The 19,305-nt window shown below is 45.9% G+C and overlaps 1 protein-coding gene across 1 annotated transcript in view; it reads right to left on the reverse strand.

Annotated features, from left to right (window-relative positions):
• Positions 1-19,305, reverse strand: part of ube2m (ubiquitin conjugating enzyme E2 M) — a 32,496-nt gene that overhangs the window by 8,556 nt on the left and 4,635 nt on the right. The window contains exons 2-4 of the mRNA XM_080217665.1: positions 6,039-6,133; positions 2,199-2,237; positions 1,293-1,396 (exon numbers count right to left, since the gene is read on the reverse strand). Coding sequence (XP_080073791.1) covers positions 1,293-1,396; positions 2,199-2,237; positions 6,039-6,133 — 238 coding nt within the window. The remainder of the gene's footprint in view (positions 1-1,292; positions 1,397-2,198; positions 2,238-6,038; positions 6,134-19,305) is intronic.

The raw sequence follows: 19,305 nt of genomic DNA on the forward strand, positions 1-19,305 counted from the left end.
CCTGACTACATAAATAAGAATTGTGGGAGAGCTTGGAGAGGCCGAGGGCAAGGCCCCAAGTTTGGAGCAATGAAATTTCTTTCTTATACCCTCTCTTTGATTTATAAGTTGGAGGAAGTTTTGTTATATTTTTATTTTCTGCATTTGAAAAGTTCCTTCTGAAGAAATATCAATTTGTGATACAGCTCAGCAGAAAATACAAATTTCCTACTGCCTATTTGACAGCCTTTCTGAGCCCATCAATAAAAATGAGGTAAGAAGTGTAACAACACCAGGTTAAAGTTCTACAGGTTTATCTGGAATCACGAGCTTTCATCAATCACCTGATGAAGGAACAGTGCTCTGACAGCTCATGATTCCAAATAAACCTGTTGGACTTTAACCTGGTGTTGTGAGACTTCTTACTGTGTCCGCCCCAGTCCAATGCCAGCATGTCCACCTCATAAAGCACAATATACAGTAAATGGCAGAACCCTCAAGAGTGCTGATAGGCAGAGAGATCTGAATGTACACAGGTCACTGAAAGTGGCAACGCAGGTGGAGAAGGTAGTCTAGAAGGCATATGGCATGCTTGCTTTCTTTGGCTGGGGCATTAAGTTTAAAAATTGGCAAGTCATGTTGCAGCTTTATAGAATCTTAGTTAGGCCAAAAGATGTGGAGACTTTGGAGAGGGTACAGAAAAGATTCACGAGGATGTTGCCTGGTACGGAGGGCATTAGCTATGAGGAGAGGTTGGAGTATGAGGCAACTTTGTCATACAGTGGGTGGTGGAACTCGTTGCCGGGGAGGTAGTGGAAGCAGATACAATAGTGAGTCTTAAACATGTGAATAGGATGGGGATAGAGGGATATGGTCCCCAGAAGGGTAGACGTTTTAGTTCAGTCGGGCAGCACGGTCGATGCAGGCTTGGAGGGCCAAAGGGTCTGTTCCTGTGCTGTAATTTTCTTTGTTCTCTGTTCTCTTTGAAATAAGACTGTCTTGGTCTGATCAGAGACCAGGGGCAGAATCAATAACGGCAAATCTAAAATCTGCCAATCGTCACGTGAAACATTTGGTTTACAGACATTACCCAAGAATTGAACTGAAACTATGTTTCCAACTACGCACCGCCTTGTATTAGTGGCATTCCATGGCACGCTATGTACATACACCACACAAGCACATACATGCACCCTATAAGCTGACGAGAGGATGATACGACCTACACCTGAAATATACGAGAGCTTGAAGCCTGGGGAAGAAGAGCAGCTGAGCAAGCTGCCTGCACGCTTTCCGACGCAATCTCCACCTACCTGAGGATGTTTAGACAAACATTGCCTTCTAAATCGATGTTCGGATGATATACCATGGTTTCACATTTCACCTTCGGAGGATCGTGCGGATATCCTTGTCCAACCTGCAAAGCACACAGATGCCTAAGAACAAGAACAGGAAGTGGCCCCTTCAGCTTGCTCAGCAGTCAGTAAGATCGTGGCTGACCCAACCTTGGTGTCAAGGCCACTTTCCTGACCGTTCCCCACCCCACCCCCCCCAAACCCTCTCCCCGATAACCCTCAACTCCCTCAAAGTTCAACAATCTCAGCCTTGAATATACCCAATGACTCGGTCTCCAGGGTAAGATTCCCGGGTTGGGTGACAGTTGGGCCTTCTATCATCGTAACCCCACACACATTTACCATGGCTAATTCATCTAACCTGCACCACACAACGTGCACTTCTTTTGGACTGCGGGAGTAAACCGGAGCATCCGGAGGAAACCCACGCAGACACGAGGAGAACATGCAAACCACACACAGGCCGTGACCCAAGGCCGGAATTGAACCTGGCTGCTGAGAGGCAGCACCACTAACCATTGTACTGTCAACGTGGAGATGCTTCCCCTTGTGCAAGATCGAGAACTAGGGGGGCCACTGTTTAAAAGTAAGGGACCACGCATTTAAGGCAGAGATACGGAGAAGTTTTTTTCTCTTAGAGGGCTTTGGAACTCTCTTCCTCCAAAGGTGATGGAAGCAGAGTCTTCGAATATCATTAAGGCAGAACGAGATAAGATTCTTGATAAGGGGATGAGAGGTTGGGGGTAAGTGGAAACATAGAGCTGAGGTTAAAATCACAGTTGCAGTGATCTTATTGAATGGCAGAGCAGGCTCGAGGAGCTATTCCTGCCCCTACTGCATATGACCATCGTTGCTTCCACTTACCTTAAAGCTAAATACAAACTTCCCTCCTTTATAGAACCCCTGAAAGGAAAAAGAAAGAAAAGTTTAAAACAAGGAACATTTACGAACTGCAGTTAAGGGAAAATAAAAGTTCTGTAGGTACCAACGGGTCAGACACAAAACAGATATAAAAAGCCCTTTTTCCATTCACCATTACAGAATAAGCACACGTGTTCTGTTCCAACTGAACTCCAGTGAAATAAAATAGTTTAGAAGGGCAGATGCCTGCGTTGGACTGGGGTAGCATAGTAAGAAGTCTCACAACATCAGGTTAAAGTCCAACAGATTCATTTGGTAGCATGAACTTTCGGAGCGTTGTCCCTTCATCAGGTGAAGGGGCAATAGCTTCATATGAGATGCAAACCAAACACACCAAAGTCAATCTTCAATTTTCCCCAAGAGGCCAGAGGGCACTTAAAATAATTGACTGAAAGGTCAGGGTTTGAGGTTCAGCTAAGAGGGGGGGGTCACTCTGCGTTGCTGTGATCTGGAACGCACAGGATGAAAGGAGCAGATTTCAAAAGGAAATGAGATACCTGCATAAAAAAGGTCAGATCAGTATACCTCCCGGGAAATAGTGAGGAATGGGGGCGGCATGGTGGCACAGTGGTTAGCACTGCTGCCTCACAGCACCACGGACCCAGGTTCAATTCCAACCTTAGATGACTGTGCGGAGTTTGCATGTTCTCCCCATGTCTGCGTGGTTTCTTCTGGTTTCCTCCAAAGATGTGCTGGTTAGGTGGACTGGCCACACTAAATTGCCCCTTAGTGTCAGGGGATTAGCTAGGGTAACTGTGTGGGGTTACAGGGATAGGGCCTGGGCGGGATTATGGTCAGTGCACACTCGATGGGCTGAATGGCCTCCTTCTGCACTGTAGGGATACTATGAAGTGGTACAAATTGGACAGTGCGAGACAGCTCGCACATCTCGATGGGCCAAGTGGCTCCTTCAGTGATATATGATTCTACAACACACAAGTCCAAAACCTATCCAGTTCAATATCACTGGATGACATTCCATTAGGGGCATTCACAAAATGGGGGACAGCTGGGGAGGTGGGTTTGAGACCAGGGAGAGATCAGCCATGATCTGTTTGAATGACGGAGCAGGCTCGAAGGGCTGAATTCGCCGACTTCTGCTCCTAATTCCTATGTTCCAATTCCGTTCCACAACTCACCAAAGGCTATTGTTATTCTGTGCCCGAACTTCATATCCTCGGAATCCTGGCAGTGCAGGAGGGGGCCATTTGGCCCATCGAGTCTGCGCCTACCACAATCCCACCCAAGCCCTATTCCCATCCTACATATTTACCATCCTACATATTTACCTTGCTAATCCCCCTGACACCAGGGCCAATTTGGCAGGTCTCTCGCACTATGAGGCAGTTGTGCAATCCACTGTGCCACCCACATTCAGCTGTGTTTCTATTCTATATATCAAAGACAAAATCTGTCAAGCTAAGTTTGAAAACGAATTGACCCATTTGTGACAGCGATTCTAAACTTCCATCACCCTGCGTGTGTAGGTGTGTATCCCAATTTCAGCGCTGGGAGGTGGGATTCGAACTTCTGTGCAACGTCCCCTCGTTCTAGACTCCCAATACTTTATCCGTGCAGAATGCCCCCTACCCCAGATGTACAATCACAGCAAATTCCATTTACATTTAATCTCACTGGATCAAATAGACAAAACTCCTTCTAGGATTATTACTCCAGGTCAATTCTCTACCTAACGCAGATTACAAAAATAGGAGTGTGTGTATTAGTGTGTGTGGGGGTGGGGGGTGTCTCTCTCTCACTGTATGAAGCACTTTTCTGTTTCAGATGCATCATTTCACAATTGGTTGGAAAATCTAGGTGGATTCCTTGTGGAACTTTTCTCGACAAATTATCAGGAACTAGGACATGGAATCTCCGGAAAACTTTGACATGCATCTGTGGCCGCGCTTGGAATCTCCTCGCCACCTGGTCCTGATGGAAGCACGCCTTACTGAAATTCCCCCACCTGTCTACACTGTGCGCCCAACCCCACCACACGCAATCATAAAATCCCTACAGTGCAGAAGGAGGCCATTCAGCTGCATCTAGAACAATCCCACCCAGGCCCTATAACCCCACATATTTACCCCACTAATCCCTCTAACCTACACATCACGGGACACTAAGGGGCAATTTAGCATGGCCAATCCACCTAACCTGCACATCTTTGGACTGGGGGAGGAAACCGGAGCATCTGGAGGAAACCCACGCAGACGCGGGGGAGATCGTACAAACTCCACACAGACAGTAACCCAAGCTGGGGAATCGAACCCGGACCCCTGGCAGTGAGGCAGCACACACTGTGCCACCCCTTGCCGTCCAAAGGGGTGTCACACCCAAATAAACACTTTCAGCGATCTTCAACAGTGGAAGGCGTCACAGCCAAGCTACTCGACATCCATCTGCGGGGGTGGGGTCACCCTTCCCAGGAAGAGTAACTGGAGCAGGCAGCTGACCGCCCCAAATCTCCTCCCCCCCCAACAATTGTATCTGGTCTCCATTTAACCACAAGAAATCGGACCAGAATAAACCGAGCTTCACATCAAACCTGTTCCATCAGTCAATACAATTGGGCATGAACTTGGGCTCCAACTCCCCTCACAGCCCCGTCCCCCCAATATCCCTCTATTCCCTGAAGCGCCAGTCAGCTATCCATCCTGACCAAAAGTGCGTTCCAACAATGAAGAATCCTGCAGCACAAAGAATTCTCCAGAGGACCACAACCCTTTGAGTGAAGAATTTTCTCCTCAACTCAGTCATAAGTTGGTAAGATATAGGAGCCGAGTCTGCTCCACCATTCGATCATGGCTGATATGCTCCTCATCCCCATTTTCCTGCATTCTCCCCATTCAACACATCACCAATTAAAAATTTGTCTAACTCCTCAAATTTATTGCCAACATCCACACTTTGGGGTAGGGAATTCCACAGATTCACAACCCTTTGGGAGAAGTAGTTTCTCCTCAACTCTGTTTTAAATTTGCTACCCCTTATCCTAAGACTATGACTCTCATCCTAGAATGCCCCACAAGAGGAAGCATCCGCTCCACGTCTATTTTATCTGTACCTTTGATCATTTTAAGTAATCTCGCAACACCAGGTTAAAGTCCAACAGGTTTATTTGGTAACACAAGCTTTCGGAGCGCTGCTCCTTCATCATCTTACTTTGTCTATCCCAGTCCAATGCTAGCAACTTCACCTCATTTTATTTACCTCAATTTGATCTCCAGTCATTCGTTTAAATTCCAGAGAGTATCGGCCTAAACTGTTCAATCTCTCTTCACACGACAAACCCCTCATATCTCTGGAATCAATCTAGTGAACCTCCTCTGAACTGCCTCCAATAGCAGTACATCTTTCCTCAGAAACAGGGACCAAATGATTGGCCATTTATCCTCAAGACTGTGCCCCTGTGATTTAGATTCCCCCATCAGTAGAAACAATCTTGCAGCATTTACTCCAAGGCCCCTTCAGAATGAAGATCATCTCTTGTTTTACTATGCAGAACACAAGTCCCACAGTTGCTGGGATCTGGGGTCTCGAAACTATCACTCCAAATCACCAACGCTGGTATGGAATTTCCCTCACCAAATGGTTGTGTGAAGGAGAGTTCCACTGTGAAAGAGACCATTAAAATTGACCTCTCCAAGTCGAGAATCTTTGCCTCCACCAATGGTGGAGATCTTTTCAACATTGACAATGTATTAAATGAGACATGCTGAACTCACATCCCGACATGACATTTTTAATCAGGCCAATTATCAAGAGCCGTTCACCACTTACTTCATCTGGACAGATGATAAGTTTGAAGTTGAGGAGGTCATCAGGGTCTGGAAAAACTATCTCACAGGTTTTAGGTAAATTCAACTCATTTATATCTGGAAAGAAAAAAATCAAACAGGAAAAGTCAGTAAAGGACCACAGTGACTAGCTCTGCTGCCTCACGGCGCCAGGGACCCGGGTTCAATTCCCAGCTTGGGTCACTGCTTGTGCGGAGTCTCGCATTCTCCCCGTGTCTGCGTGGGTTTCCTCCCGCATTCTGAAAAACGTGATGGTTCGGGGTGCACTGGCCGTGCTAAAATTCTCCCTCAGTGTACCCAAGCAGGCACCAGAGTTTCACATTAACTTCAATGTTAATGTAAGCCTACTTGTGACAATAATAAACAAGCTTCAAATGTCAACTTTCCTTTTAAAACCCAATTAACTGCTCTAATCAGATTTATTTCAAAGGAGAACTTGTGCATTCTTAAAGCATTTCAAAGGCTGGCAGTATGGTACTACAGATTAAACTATAATAATTATATTTAAACTTATAGGATGAAAATGTCACTGGAAAGACCAGTATTCTTAATTAATCATGTACGGTAGTTGTGAGCTGGCTATTTAAATCAGTGAAGTCACCCATGGTGCTGTTCGGGACAGAATTCTCGGATTTTGACCAGTGCTAGTGAAGGAACGATTATACAGTTTCAAGTCAGGATGGTGAGTGGATTGGGAGGGGGAAATTTGCAGTCAGTGGTATTTCAAATCTGCAGGTGGCAGAGGTCACAGGTTTGGAAGGTGCTGTCAAAGAATCTTTGGAGAACTGCTGCAGTGCATCTTGTGGATGGTACACACCACTGCCACTGTGACGGAGAGAATGTTGTAGGCGGTGGGAGGCGTGCCAATCAAGTGGGGCTGTTTTTGAGAAAAATTATTTGTGGGACAGGGGCATCACTGGCTGGGCAGCATTTTGTGCCCATCCCTAGTTGCCCAAGGACATTTAAGAATCAACCACATTGCTGTGGCTCTGGAGTCACACGTAGGCCAGACCAGGTAAGGACGGCACATTTCCTTCCCTAAGGGACATTAGTGAACCAGATGTGTTTTTCCGACAATGGTTTTATGGTCATCAGTAGATTCTTAATTCCAAATATTTTCTTGTTGAGTTCAGATTTCACCATCTGTCTTGGCGGGATTCGAATCTGGGTCCCCAGAACATTAGCTGAGTTTCTGGATTGATAGTCCAGTGATAATGCCACTAGGCCATTGCCTAGTAGATGGTGTTGAGCTTCTTGAGTGTTGTTGGAGCTGCATCCATCCAGGCAAGTGGAGAGGATTCCATCACATGCCTTAATAGAAATGTAACCAATGACAAATTTGTATTGGATGTAATGTGACCATGGGAACAATATGCAAGGGTCAGCCGATCCAGTAAACCATGCAACCAATCACAGAGTGATGTAATAGTCAGCTGACCAACTGATTCACTATAAATGAGGAACTATGTCGAATTGCTGGAAGCTGGGAGTGGCCCAGGCTGAGGCCCCATGCTTGGAGTAATGATGTTTCTTTATTAAACCCTTTCTTTGATTTATAAGTTGGAGTAAGTTTTGTTTTTATTTCATTAGGGGCAGTTTGAAGAGCTCCTTTTGAAGAAACACGCCTGACTTGTGTCCTGGCGGGGGCAGACACAGAGAAGATAACAGAAACAAAGACCAGAATATGGTGAAAATACTCAACAAATCAGGCCTGTTCTCACAGATGCTGCCTGATTTACTGAGTATTTCCAGCAATTTCTGTTCTTATTTCAGATTTCCGCCTCTAAAATGATTCACTTCTCCTTACGCCATGGAAATAGCTGAACAGCAAAACAGTCAGTGTCCAGCAATCATTAGCAAAAATCATAGAATCCCTACAGTGCAGGAGGCAGCCATTCGGCCCATCGAGTCTGCACCAACAACAATCCTACCCAGGCCCCATCTCCGCTGAGTTACCCTGCCAATCCTTCTAACTTATCACATCCTGGAACATCCAATCAACCTAACCTGCACATCTTTGCACTGTGGGAGGAAACGCATGCAGATCCGGGGGGTGGGGGGGGGGGAATATGCAAACTCTACAGACAGTGACCCAAGTCAGGAATCGAAGCCAGATGCCTGGAGCTGTGATGTAGCTAACCACTGTGCCAGCCCCACACAGATACCTCACAGAAAAGTTTATCATAAGTTGCAACAGACATGTCAAAACTGTTTTGCAATTTAATAGATGAACAAGAGCCAGTGTGGCAATCTAGCTCTCATACATCTGGGATCAAGATCCACTAAGCCTGGCCTCCCCTTCAGAAAGGTGAAGGAATGTTTCATGAATTTTACACAGAATATACACAAAGCAAAAAACAGACCAGTTCGAAGGATAGGCGGCTGGGGGGGCAGGTGTGTGTGTGTTAACAAATGGCCTCAGCAACACAGAGGGGGAACCAGCCAGGCTGAGTGCTGTACAGTGACATCGTGTGGGTGCAGACGTCCGGTTGAGGACAGGACTGCGCTCAACTGCCGGAGACAATAACCCTGGTAAAATGGGCCATCTGGGAAGTGTGTGCAAGCTGGCCACTTTACAGAACTCACTGCTCCCACAGGACTCTCTCCAACTGGATGAGGAGAAAAGGGAAACTTTTGGGGTGAGCAGTGGAGAGGCGAAAGGGGGGTTAGCATTTTGAGAGAAGCTTTCAATTGCAAATCATTGCCATAAGCAACTAACAACTCAGTTTACTTTGACTTATTTGAATTGATTTATTATTGTCACTTGTATTAACATACAGTAAAAAGTCTTGATTCTTGCGCGCTACATAGACAAAGCACACCATTCGTAGAGGAGAGGGTGCAGAATGTAGGGTTACAGTCATAGCAAAGATGTAGAGAAAGAGTTTAAAAGAATTAGAATTAAGTCTTAGAAGCGAAGACGAAAAGTAAAATATAGAATTAGAAGGTATGCTGGCATGCAAGAAGTCGCCTCACTCCCCTGGGTGGTACAGTGGTTAGCGCTGCTACCTCACAGCACCAGGAATCTGGGTTCGATTCTGGCCTTGGGTCACTGTCTATGTGGAGACTGCACGTTCTCCCCATGTCTGCGTGGGTTTCCTCCCAGTCAAAAGATGCGTGGGTTAGGTGGCTTGGCCAGGCTAAAGTGCCCCTTAGTGTCAGGGAAATTAGCAGGGTATATACATGGGAAGAGGGGCTGGATGAGATATTTGCTGGTGCAGCCTTAATGGGCCGAACAGCCTGCCTCTGCACTGCAGGGATTCTATGACTCGAGGCCTGAAGGATGTACAACATTTTCCATTCCCCATACTGACATGATACTTTTTTTTAAACAACTCATTTGTTCGAGATGAGGGCAAGGCATTTCCTAGTTGCTGTTTTTTTTAATGTGCAGTTCAGAGGATAGTGAAGAGCCAAGCAAGTCATTGTGGGACTGTAGTCACAGATAAGGTCAAATCAGACAGGTACGGCAGGGTTCTTTCCATAAGGAACATTAGTGAACCAACTTTTAAAGTTTATATTTATTTATTAGTATCACAAGCAGTCTTACATTAACACTGCAATGAAGTTACTGTGAAAATTCCCTGGTTGCCACACTCTGGCGCCTGTTCAGGTACACTGAGGGCGAATTTAGCATTGCCAATCCACTTAATCAACATGTCTTTCGGACTGTGGGAAGAAACCGGAGCATCCGGAGGAAACCCACGCATGACGTGCAGACTTTGCACAGTGACCCAAGCTGGGAATCGAACCCCAGTCCCTGGCGCTATGAGGCAGCAATGCTAACTACTGCACCACCGTGCCACCTCAAAAACAAACCTTTATAATGCAAAATCAGGAGTCGTGACAGCTTCTCTCACCAATTTTTACAGATGTGCCATAGAAAGCATTCTTTTTGGATGTATCACAGCTTGGTATGGCTCCTGCTCTGCCCAAGACTGCAAGAAACTACACTGGGTTCATCACACAAACCAGCCTCCCATCCACTGACTCCATCTACACTTCCCACTGCCTTGGGAAAGCAGCCAGCGTAATCAAGGGTCTCACACACCCTGGACAAACATTCTTCCACCTTCTTCCATTGGGAAAAAGATACAAAAGTCTGAGATCACATATCCAGCTACTCAAGAACAGCTTCTTCCCTGCTGCCATCAGATTTTTGAATGCGCCTACCATACGTTAAGTTCTTTCTCTACACCCTATGACTGTAACACTAAATTCTGCACCCTCTCCTTTCCTTCTCCCCCATATACTCTATGAACGGTATGCTTTGTCTATGTAGTGCGCAAGAAACAATACTTTTCACCATAACCCCAATACATGTGACAATAAATAAGCCTCAATTCCACTAACTTTTTAAAAAATGACTTTTTAGGTTGAACTTGAAATCTCACCTCTCCAAATGATGCAATTTGTACTCCACCCAGACTATTTTTCAGTAATTAGTAATTATTAATAACAGAACCACGACACTCCATGGTAACTTAGTGACAAAAATCGCACTATCGAGTGGGGAGAAAGGTCAAACAGTGCAAACAACAAGGTCACACCTCTTGTATAAATCCCAACAGCCACACTACATTTCTGGGTCCAAAGAGGAAACCCACAAAAATGTCCACTGTTTTGAGTTTGCTGCCACAGGCAACATTTTTAACATCACAAGCAAGAGCAGACCTATCATTTTATCTGAATCCCGTTCAAAAATCCTGCTCCAATTCCACAAGTCCAGTGCACAATTCCAACGCTTAAAAAGGACTTCAAAATAGGGGTAGCATGGTGGTTAGTGTTGCTGCCTCACAGCGCCAGGGACCCAGGCTCGATTCCTGGCTTGGGTGACTGTGTGGAGTTTGCACATTCTCCCCGTGTCTGCCTGGGTTTCCTCCGGGTGTTCCAGGTTCCTTCCACAATCCAAAGATGTGCAGGTTAGGTGGATTGGCTAGGCTAAATTGCCCCTTAGTGACCAAAGATGTGCAGGTTAGGTGGATTGACCATGTTAAAATGCCCCTCAGTGTTAGGTGGATTAGCAGGGTAAATGCATGAGGTTACGGGGTACCGGGCTTGGGTGGGATTGTTGTTGGCGTTCAAATAGCCTCAAAGAACAAAAAATTACAGCACATGAACAGGCCCTTTGGCCCTCCAAGCTGTACCGACCATGCTGCCTGACTAAACTAAAACCTTCTACCCTCCCAGGGACCATATCCTTCTATTCCCATCCTATTCATGTATTTGTCCACTCACTTTTTAAAAGTCACTACCATATCTGCTTCCCCTATCTCCCCTGGCAGCGAGTTCCAGGCACCCATCACCCTCTATGTAAAATATTTGCCTTGTACATCTCCTTTAAACCTTGCCCCTCGCACCTTAAACCTGTGAACCCTAGCAATTGACTCTTCCACCCTGGGATAAAGCTTCTGACTATCCACTTTGGCCATGCCTCTCATAATCTTGTAGACTTCTATCAGGTCACCTTTCAACCTCTGTCATTCCAGTGAGAACACACGAAGTTTCTCCAACCTCCCCTCATAGCTAATGCCCTCCATGCCAGGCAACATCCTGGTAAATCTTTTCTGTACCCTCTCCAAAGGCTCCACATCCTTCTGGAAGTGTGGCAACTAGAAGTGAACACTATATTCAAGTGCAGCCCAACTAAGGTTCTATAAAGCTGCGACATGACTTGACAATTTTAAAACGCAATGCCCCGGCTGATGAAGGCAAGCATGCCGCATGCCTTCTTGACTACCTTCTCTACCTGCATTGCCACTTTCAATGACCTATGTACCTGTACATCCAGATCCCTTTGCCTATCAATACTCTTAAGGGTTCTGCCATTTACTGTATATTTCCTATCTGTATTAGACCTTCCAAAATGCATTACCTCATATTTATCCGGATTAAACTCCATCTGCCATCTCTCCGCCCAGGTCTCCAACCGATCTATATCCTGCTGTATCCTCTGATGGTCCTCATCGCTATCCTCAAATCCACAAACCTTTGTATCGTCCGCAAACTTACTAATCAAACCAGTTACATTTTCCTCCAAATTATTTATATATATTACAAACAGCAAAGGTCCCAGCACTGATCTCTGGCGAACGCGACTTGGCACAACTCTCCATTCAGAAACACACTCTTCCACTGCTACCCTCTGTCTTCTTTGACTGAGCCAATTTTGTATCCACCTTGCCAGCTCACCTCTGATCCTATGCGACTTCACCTTCTGCAACAGTCTGCCATGAGTGACCTTGTCAAAGGCCTTACTGAAGTCCATGTAGACAACAACCACTGCCCTACCCTCATCAAACAACTTTGTCACTTCCTCAAAAAACTCAATCAAGTTCATGAGACACGACCGCCCCTTCACAAAACCATGTGCATCTCACTAATACGTCCATTTATTTCCGAGTAGGAATAAATCCTGTCTCGAAGAATCTCCTCCAATAATTTCCCTACCATTGACGTAAGGCTAATTGGCCAGTAATTATCTAGATTATTCTTGCTATCCTTCTTAAACAAAGGAACAATGCTGGCTATTCTCCAATCCTCTGGGACCTCACTTGTAGCCAATGAGGATACAAAGATTTCTCCCAAGGCCCCAGCAAATTTCCTCCCTTACCTCTCTCAGTATTCTGGGATATATTCCATCAGGCCCTGGGGACTTGTCTACCTTAATTTTTCTCAGGAACTCCAATACCTCTTCCTTTTTTATCTCAGCATGACTCAAACTATCTACACACCCTTTCCCAAATTCATCATCCACCAAGTCCTTCTCTTTGGTGAATACTGATGCAAAGTATTCATTTGAAACCTCGCCATTTCCTCCGGCTCCATGCATAGATTCCCTCCAACGTCCTTGAGTGGGCCAACCCTCTCCCTGGCTACCCTCCTGCTCTTTATATATGTATAAAAAACCTTGGGATTTTCTTTAATCCTGTGGCCAATGATTTTTCGTGACCCCTTTTAGCCCTCCTTACTCCTTACTTAAGTTTCTTTCTACTTTCCTTGTATTCCACGCTTGTTTCACGTGTTCCCAACCTCCTAGCTTTGACAAATGCTTCCTTTTTCTCTTTGACTAGGTACTATAGGGATTCTATGAAAATTAAACAAACTTCCTGATGTTTTCTGCTGAAAGATAATCATCTTGAAACAATAATTCTGTTTCCAGAAACCTCGCCAGCTGCCGCAACTAAACATTCATAGAATCCCTACACCGCGAGGAGGAGGCCGTTTGGCCCATCATCTGCACCAATCATAATCCCACCCAAGCCCCATCCCCATAACTCGATGCATTTAGCCTAGCTAATCCCCAGACACTAAGGGGCAATTTAGCATGGCCAATCCACCTAACCCGCACATCTTTGACTGTGGGTGGAAACCGGAGTATCCAAAGGAAACCCATGCAGACACGGAGAACGTGCAGACTCCACACTCCACTTTCTGTCCAAAGATGTGCGGGTTAGGTGGATTGGCTATGCTAAATTACTCCTCAGTGTTAGAGACATTAGCAGGGAACGCAAACCAGGAATCGAACCCGGGTCCCTGGCACTGTGAGGCAGCTGTGCTAAGCACTGTGCCACCCAGCCGTTCTCTGCACAGGACCAACCCCCCAACCCGCTCTTTTACTTCCAGTCATAGAGGTTTACCACATGGAAACTGGCCCTTTGGCCCAACTTGTCCATGCCACCTTTTTTTTTTAAAAATCACATAAGCTAATCCCAATTGCCCACATTTGGTCCATATCCCTCTATACCCATCATATCCATGTAAATATGAAAATGCTTTTTAAGACAAAATTGAACCTGCCTCTACTAAAAGAACATAACCTCTATTACTTCTGGCAGCTTGTTCCAGACACTCACCACCCTTTGTGTGAAAAAATTGCCTCTCTGCACACTTTTGTATCTCTCCCCTCTCACCTTACAAGTTATGCCCTCTAATTTTAGATTCCCCTACCTTTGAGAAAAGATATTGACTATCTAGCTGACCTGTGCCCTTCATTATTTTATAGGCCTCTATAAGGTCACCCCTTAGCCTCCTACACTCCAGGGAAAAAAGTCCCAGCCTCTCCTTATAACTCAATCCATTAAGTCCCAGTAGCATCCTAGTAAATCTTTTCTGCACTCTTTCTAGTTTAATAGCATCCTTTCTATAATAGAATGACCAGAATTGCACACAGTATTCCAAGTGTGACCTTACCAATGTCTTGTACAACTTCAACAAGACGTTCCAACTCCTGTATTCAACATTCTGGCCGATGAAACTAAGCATGCCGAATGCCTTCTTCACCACTTTGTCTGCCTGTGACTCCACTTTCAAGGAGCTATGAACATGTATCCCTAGATCTCTTTGTTCTGTAATGCTCCCCAGTGCCCTACTATTACCTGAGTAAATCCTGCAATTGCAACTGTTCTATTTTAGGCCAACCCTGAGCCACCACACAGAACGTCAACAGAACTCCCCAAACTCCCACTGGTAATAACATGGTGCGTTGGGATGAGAGGGATTCCGTTCATTTATATATCCACATCCCCCCAAAACACCTAAAGTTAAAAAAGTTAAAGTTTATTTATTAGTCACAAGTAGGCTTACATTAACACTGCAATGAAGTTACTGTGAAAATCCCTGCGTCGCCACACTCCAGCACCTGCTCGGGTACACTCAGTGAGAATTTAGCATGGCCAACGCAGCTAACTAGCACGTCTTTCAGACTGTGGGGCGAAACCAGAGCACCCGGAGGAAACCCAAGCAGACAGGGGGAGAATGTGCAAACTCCACACAAACACTGACCCAAGTCAGGAACTGAACCCGGGTCTCTGGCACTGTGAGGCAGCAGTGCTAACCACCGTGCCACTCCAGCCTGTTTCTTTAGCTCTTATCCATGCCTCTGTACCTCTGGAAACATGATCTTATCCAAAGTTTTGCTGCCAGTCTCTCACTCGCACTAAATCCCATTCACCCATCACCCACTTGCTCACTGATCTACAATGGCTCCCAGTCCAGTGGCACCCCAATTTTAAAATAGTCTCATCCTTGTGTTCAAATCCCACAGTGGGCCTCTCCCCTCTTCATATCCTCCTGCCACATCATCCTCCGAGATCTCTGCACTCCCCCAATTCCGGCCTCCTTCACCTCAGTCAGAAGAGTTTTTTTAAAAGTTTATTTATTAGTGTCACAATAGACTTACATTAACACTGCAATGAAGTTACTGTGAAAATTCCCTAATCTCACACTGCAGCGTCTGCTCAGGTACACTGAGGGATAGGGCCTGGGGTGGGATTGTTGTTGGTGCAGACTCGATAGACCGAATGGCCTCGTTCTGCACTGTAGAGTTTCTATGATTCTATGAGTAATTTAGCACCTTACCGGCACGACTTTCGGACCAAGGGGGGAACTGGAACACGCAGAGGAAACCCACACAGACACAGGGAGAATGTGCAGGTTTCGCACAGCGACCCAAGCCAAGAATCAAACCAGAGTTCCTGGCGCTGTGAGGCAGCAGTGCTAACCACTGTGCCACCAAATCCCCACTCTGGGCTTTGAGTGTATACAGTCTGACACTGACGGGCAGAACTGAATGAGCAGAAACTCGCCTCACATCCAGGTGGCCTGAGGAATCGCCCGGTGTGAAGATTCTTCAGCTCAGACGTGAACCCGAGGCCCCGGCTGCCTTTTCTTGTGATTTACAAAAATGCTAAAGATCCCGCTTGCCTTATCTACAAGGCACAGGGAGCCCTCCAAACATTCGCACCAACAGCCACTGCTCAAATACCACCACATAATCAGACTACTGTCGATGGCATTTCACATTTGCTTTGGTCATTGCACTTTCATCATTTACTGTACACCACACTGCGTGCAACACAAGAAACGGAAACAGGATAGGCCATACGGCCCCTCAAGCCTGCCCCTCCATTCATTATGATCACGGATGATCTATGCCTTCCTCAGCTCCTTTTCTGTGTCATTTTCCCTTTTCTATCAAATCTACCTTCACTTTAAATACTTCTAATGATTCCACCATGCTTTGGGGCACAGAATTCCAGAGATTCACCACCCCTTGTGAGAAGAGATTTCTACGCTCCTCAGTTTTAAATGAGTGGCCCTTTATCTTGTAGCTGTGTCCCCTTGTTCGAGACTCTCCCACTCGTGAAAACATCACCATCTACTCTGTCAACCCCTCTCAGGATCTTCTATGTTTGAATAAGGTCAGAACCTTACTCTTCTAAACTCCACGGAAAACAGGTCTGGACTATTTTGTCTCCTCTTGGAATGACAACCCTCTCATCCCAGGGATTAGCCTGGTGAATCTCCTTTGTTCTGCCTCCAATGTTGCTATATCCTTACTAGATAAGGGGACCAAAATTGTACGCAGTATTCCAGGTGTAGCCTCACCAACACCCTGTACAATTGAAATAAAGCCACCCTATTTTTAAACTCTAACCCCTTTGCAATAAAAGTCAAAATGCCTAATTAATTACTTGTTGGACCTGCCTGCCAGCTTTTTATGAGTCATGCTCTAGCGCACCCAGAGCCCTCTGCACTTCACTCACCCGCAGTCTCTCTCCATTTACATAATAACCTGCCTTTTGATTCCTCCTATCAAAGTGAATGACCTCACACATCCCCACATTAGACGCCATTTGCCAGGTTTTTGCCCAGTCGCCCAATCTATCCGTATCCTGTAGCAGAATCACAATATCCTTTCTCTGGTTTTTGATCATGGTTTAGAGATTAGAGATTAAATCGGACACTTCAATTTTGTCACCTTGCCCACCAGCACACACAGCAGCTGAGGGGGTGCCAGAGGTGGAATGTGAGGAATGGCAGGCGACAAACATTCAGCGGTCGTGCGATCATACAATCAGATCATGAATGCAATAAACTGGACAAGGAAAGTGCCTGCACCCATCGGTGAGTTGGTTCAATAATGTAAGATTGCCCAAATCGTTAAATCATAGAATCCCCACAGTACACAGGAAGACCATTTGACCCATCGAGTCTGTACTCGTCACAATCCCACTCAGGCCCTATTCCCGTAACCCCATACGTTTACCCTAGCTAGTCCCCTGACACTAAGGGGCAATTTAGCCTGGCCAATTCACCTAACCCACACATTTTTGGACTGTGGGGTGAAACGGAGCATCTGAAGGAAACCCACACAGACACGAGGAGAATGTGCAGACTCACCCAGTCAGTCACCCAAGCCAGGAATTGAACCAGGTTCCTAGCATTGTGAGGCAGCAGTGCTAACTGTTGTGCCATTGTGCCACCCCTTCTGCACTGTAGGGATTCTACGATTCAGTCCATGTCACTATTTAAACTCCACTTGAGCCTCCTCCCATCCTTCCTCAACTAAACCTGTCACCGTAATCTTTAATTGCCTTCTCCCTCGAGCTACTCTTCAAACGCCCCTGCAGCTGATGATCTACCTGAACCGCTGACTGATTTTTTTAAGACTTCCCCAGAGATCAATGTGGGTTTGGTACGAACCTTCACCTTCAGTCAATTCTCTCCAGATCAATAACTGACAATAATGGGGCTGAGAAAAATCTACCCACCCCCATGAAAGAGCAGAAAACAGACTAGATAAACAAAGGACGGGGGGGTGGAGACTCTTATAGTTTATTTAAGAGTGTCACAAGTAGGCTTACATTAACAATGCAATGAAGTCACTGTGAAAATCCCCTAGTTGCCACACTCTGGCGCCTGGAGAATTTAGCACGTCCAATGCACCCTAACCAGCATGTCTTTCGGACTGTGGGAGGAAACCGGAGCACCCGGAGGAAACCCATACAGACACGGGGAGAATGTGCAGACTCCGCACAGGCAGTGACCCAAGCCAGGAATCGAACCTGGGTCCCTGGCGTTGTGAGGCAGCAGCGTCACAGGATCTCTGGCTTAACATTCAACTCAATAAGACAGGCACTGCACCAACTTCCTGTATACGTGATACCACATCATTTTTATAATAATGTTGGACTAGCAAACCAGGAAACGAGTTCAAACCCCACAGGGCGAGTTTGAAAGTCTGAATTCAGTTCTTTCTTTCTTGAAACAAAAGAATATAAAATTCTGGTCTTGGCACAGAGCTGTCAAATCTTCATTACAAAAAAAATCACAATTGGCCCACCAACCTTCCTCTAGACAAAAATCTGCCCTGAACTAGAAGCTGATTTGGCTCTGCCTACCACCACAAGTCAGTCATTCATAGAATCCCAACACAGGCCATTCCAACAAACACAGAAAATGCTGGAAAATCTCAGCAGGTCTGACAGCATCTGACTGACAACCCTTTAGAACCAAGATGGGAGGAATTTCTTCAGCCAGAGGGTGGTGAATCTGTGGAATTTGTTGCCATAGGAGAAGGCCAGGTCATTGGGTGTATTTAAGATAGAGATTGATAGGTTCTTGATTGGCAAGGGGATCAAAGGTTACGGAGACAAGGCAGGAGAATGGGTTTGAGAAACTTATCAGCCGTGATTGAATGGCGGAGCAGACTCGATGGGCTAAATGGCCTTGCTTTGCTGCTCCTATACCTTACGGTCAGCTGTGGACAGGGAACAGAATGATAATGTTTTAAGTCTGGATGAGTCTTCAGAGTTCTGACAAAGGGTCACCAAAGTTTGAAACGTTGGCTCTATTCTCTCCACAGATGCCGTCAGACCTGCCGTGATTTCCAGCATTTTTTGCTTTGGACTTGGATTCCAGCATCAGCTGTGCTTTTACAGAATGACAGAATCCCTACAATGCAGAAGGAGGCCATTCAGCCCATCATGCCTGCACCGACAACAAACCCACCTAGGCCCGTAACCCCACACATTTACTGCTAATCCTCTAGTCTGTGGACATTAAGGGGCAAATTAGCACAGTCAACGCATCTTGCTGGCACATTTTTGGATTGTAGAAGGAAACCAAAGCACCCAGAGGAAATCTACACAGACATGGGGAGAATTTTATTTTTAATTATTGCACCTAACATCAAGTCTTCATGCGATGATTTTGACACTGGGATCTCTGAGTCTGTTTTTTTGAAGTTTAAATTTACTTTGTGTCACAAGCAGACTTACATTAACACTGCAATGAAGTTACTGTGAAATTCCCCTAGTCGCCTGTTCAGCTACACAAAGAGAATTTAGCATGGCCAATGCACTTAACCTGTATGTCTTTCAGACCGTGGGAGGAAACCCATGCAGACACGGGGAGAATATGCAGACTCCGCACAGACAGTGAAGCCAGGAATCGAACCCGTGTCC

This window comes from Carcharhinus amblyrhynchos, chromosome 35 (genome assembly GCF_965287045.1).
Source record: "Carcharhinus amblyrhynchos chromosome 35, sCarAmb.v2.hapA, whole genome shotgun sequence".
Classification (NCBI taxonomy): domain Eukaryota; kingdom Metazoa; phylum Chordata; class Chondrichthyes; order Carcharhiniformes; family Carcharhinidae; genus Carcharhinus; species Carcharhinus amblyrhynchos.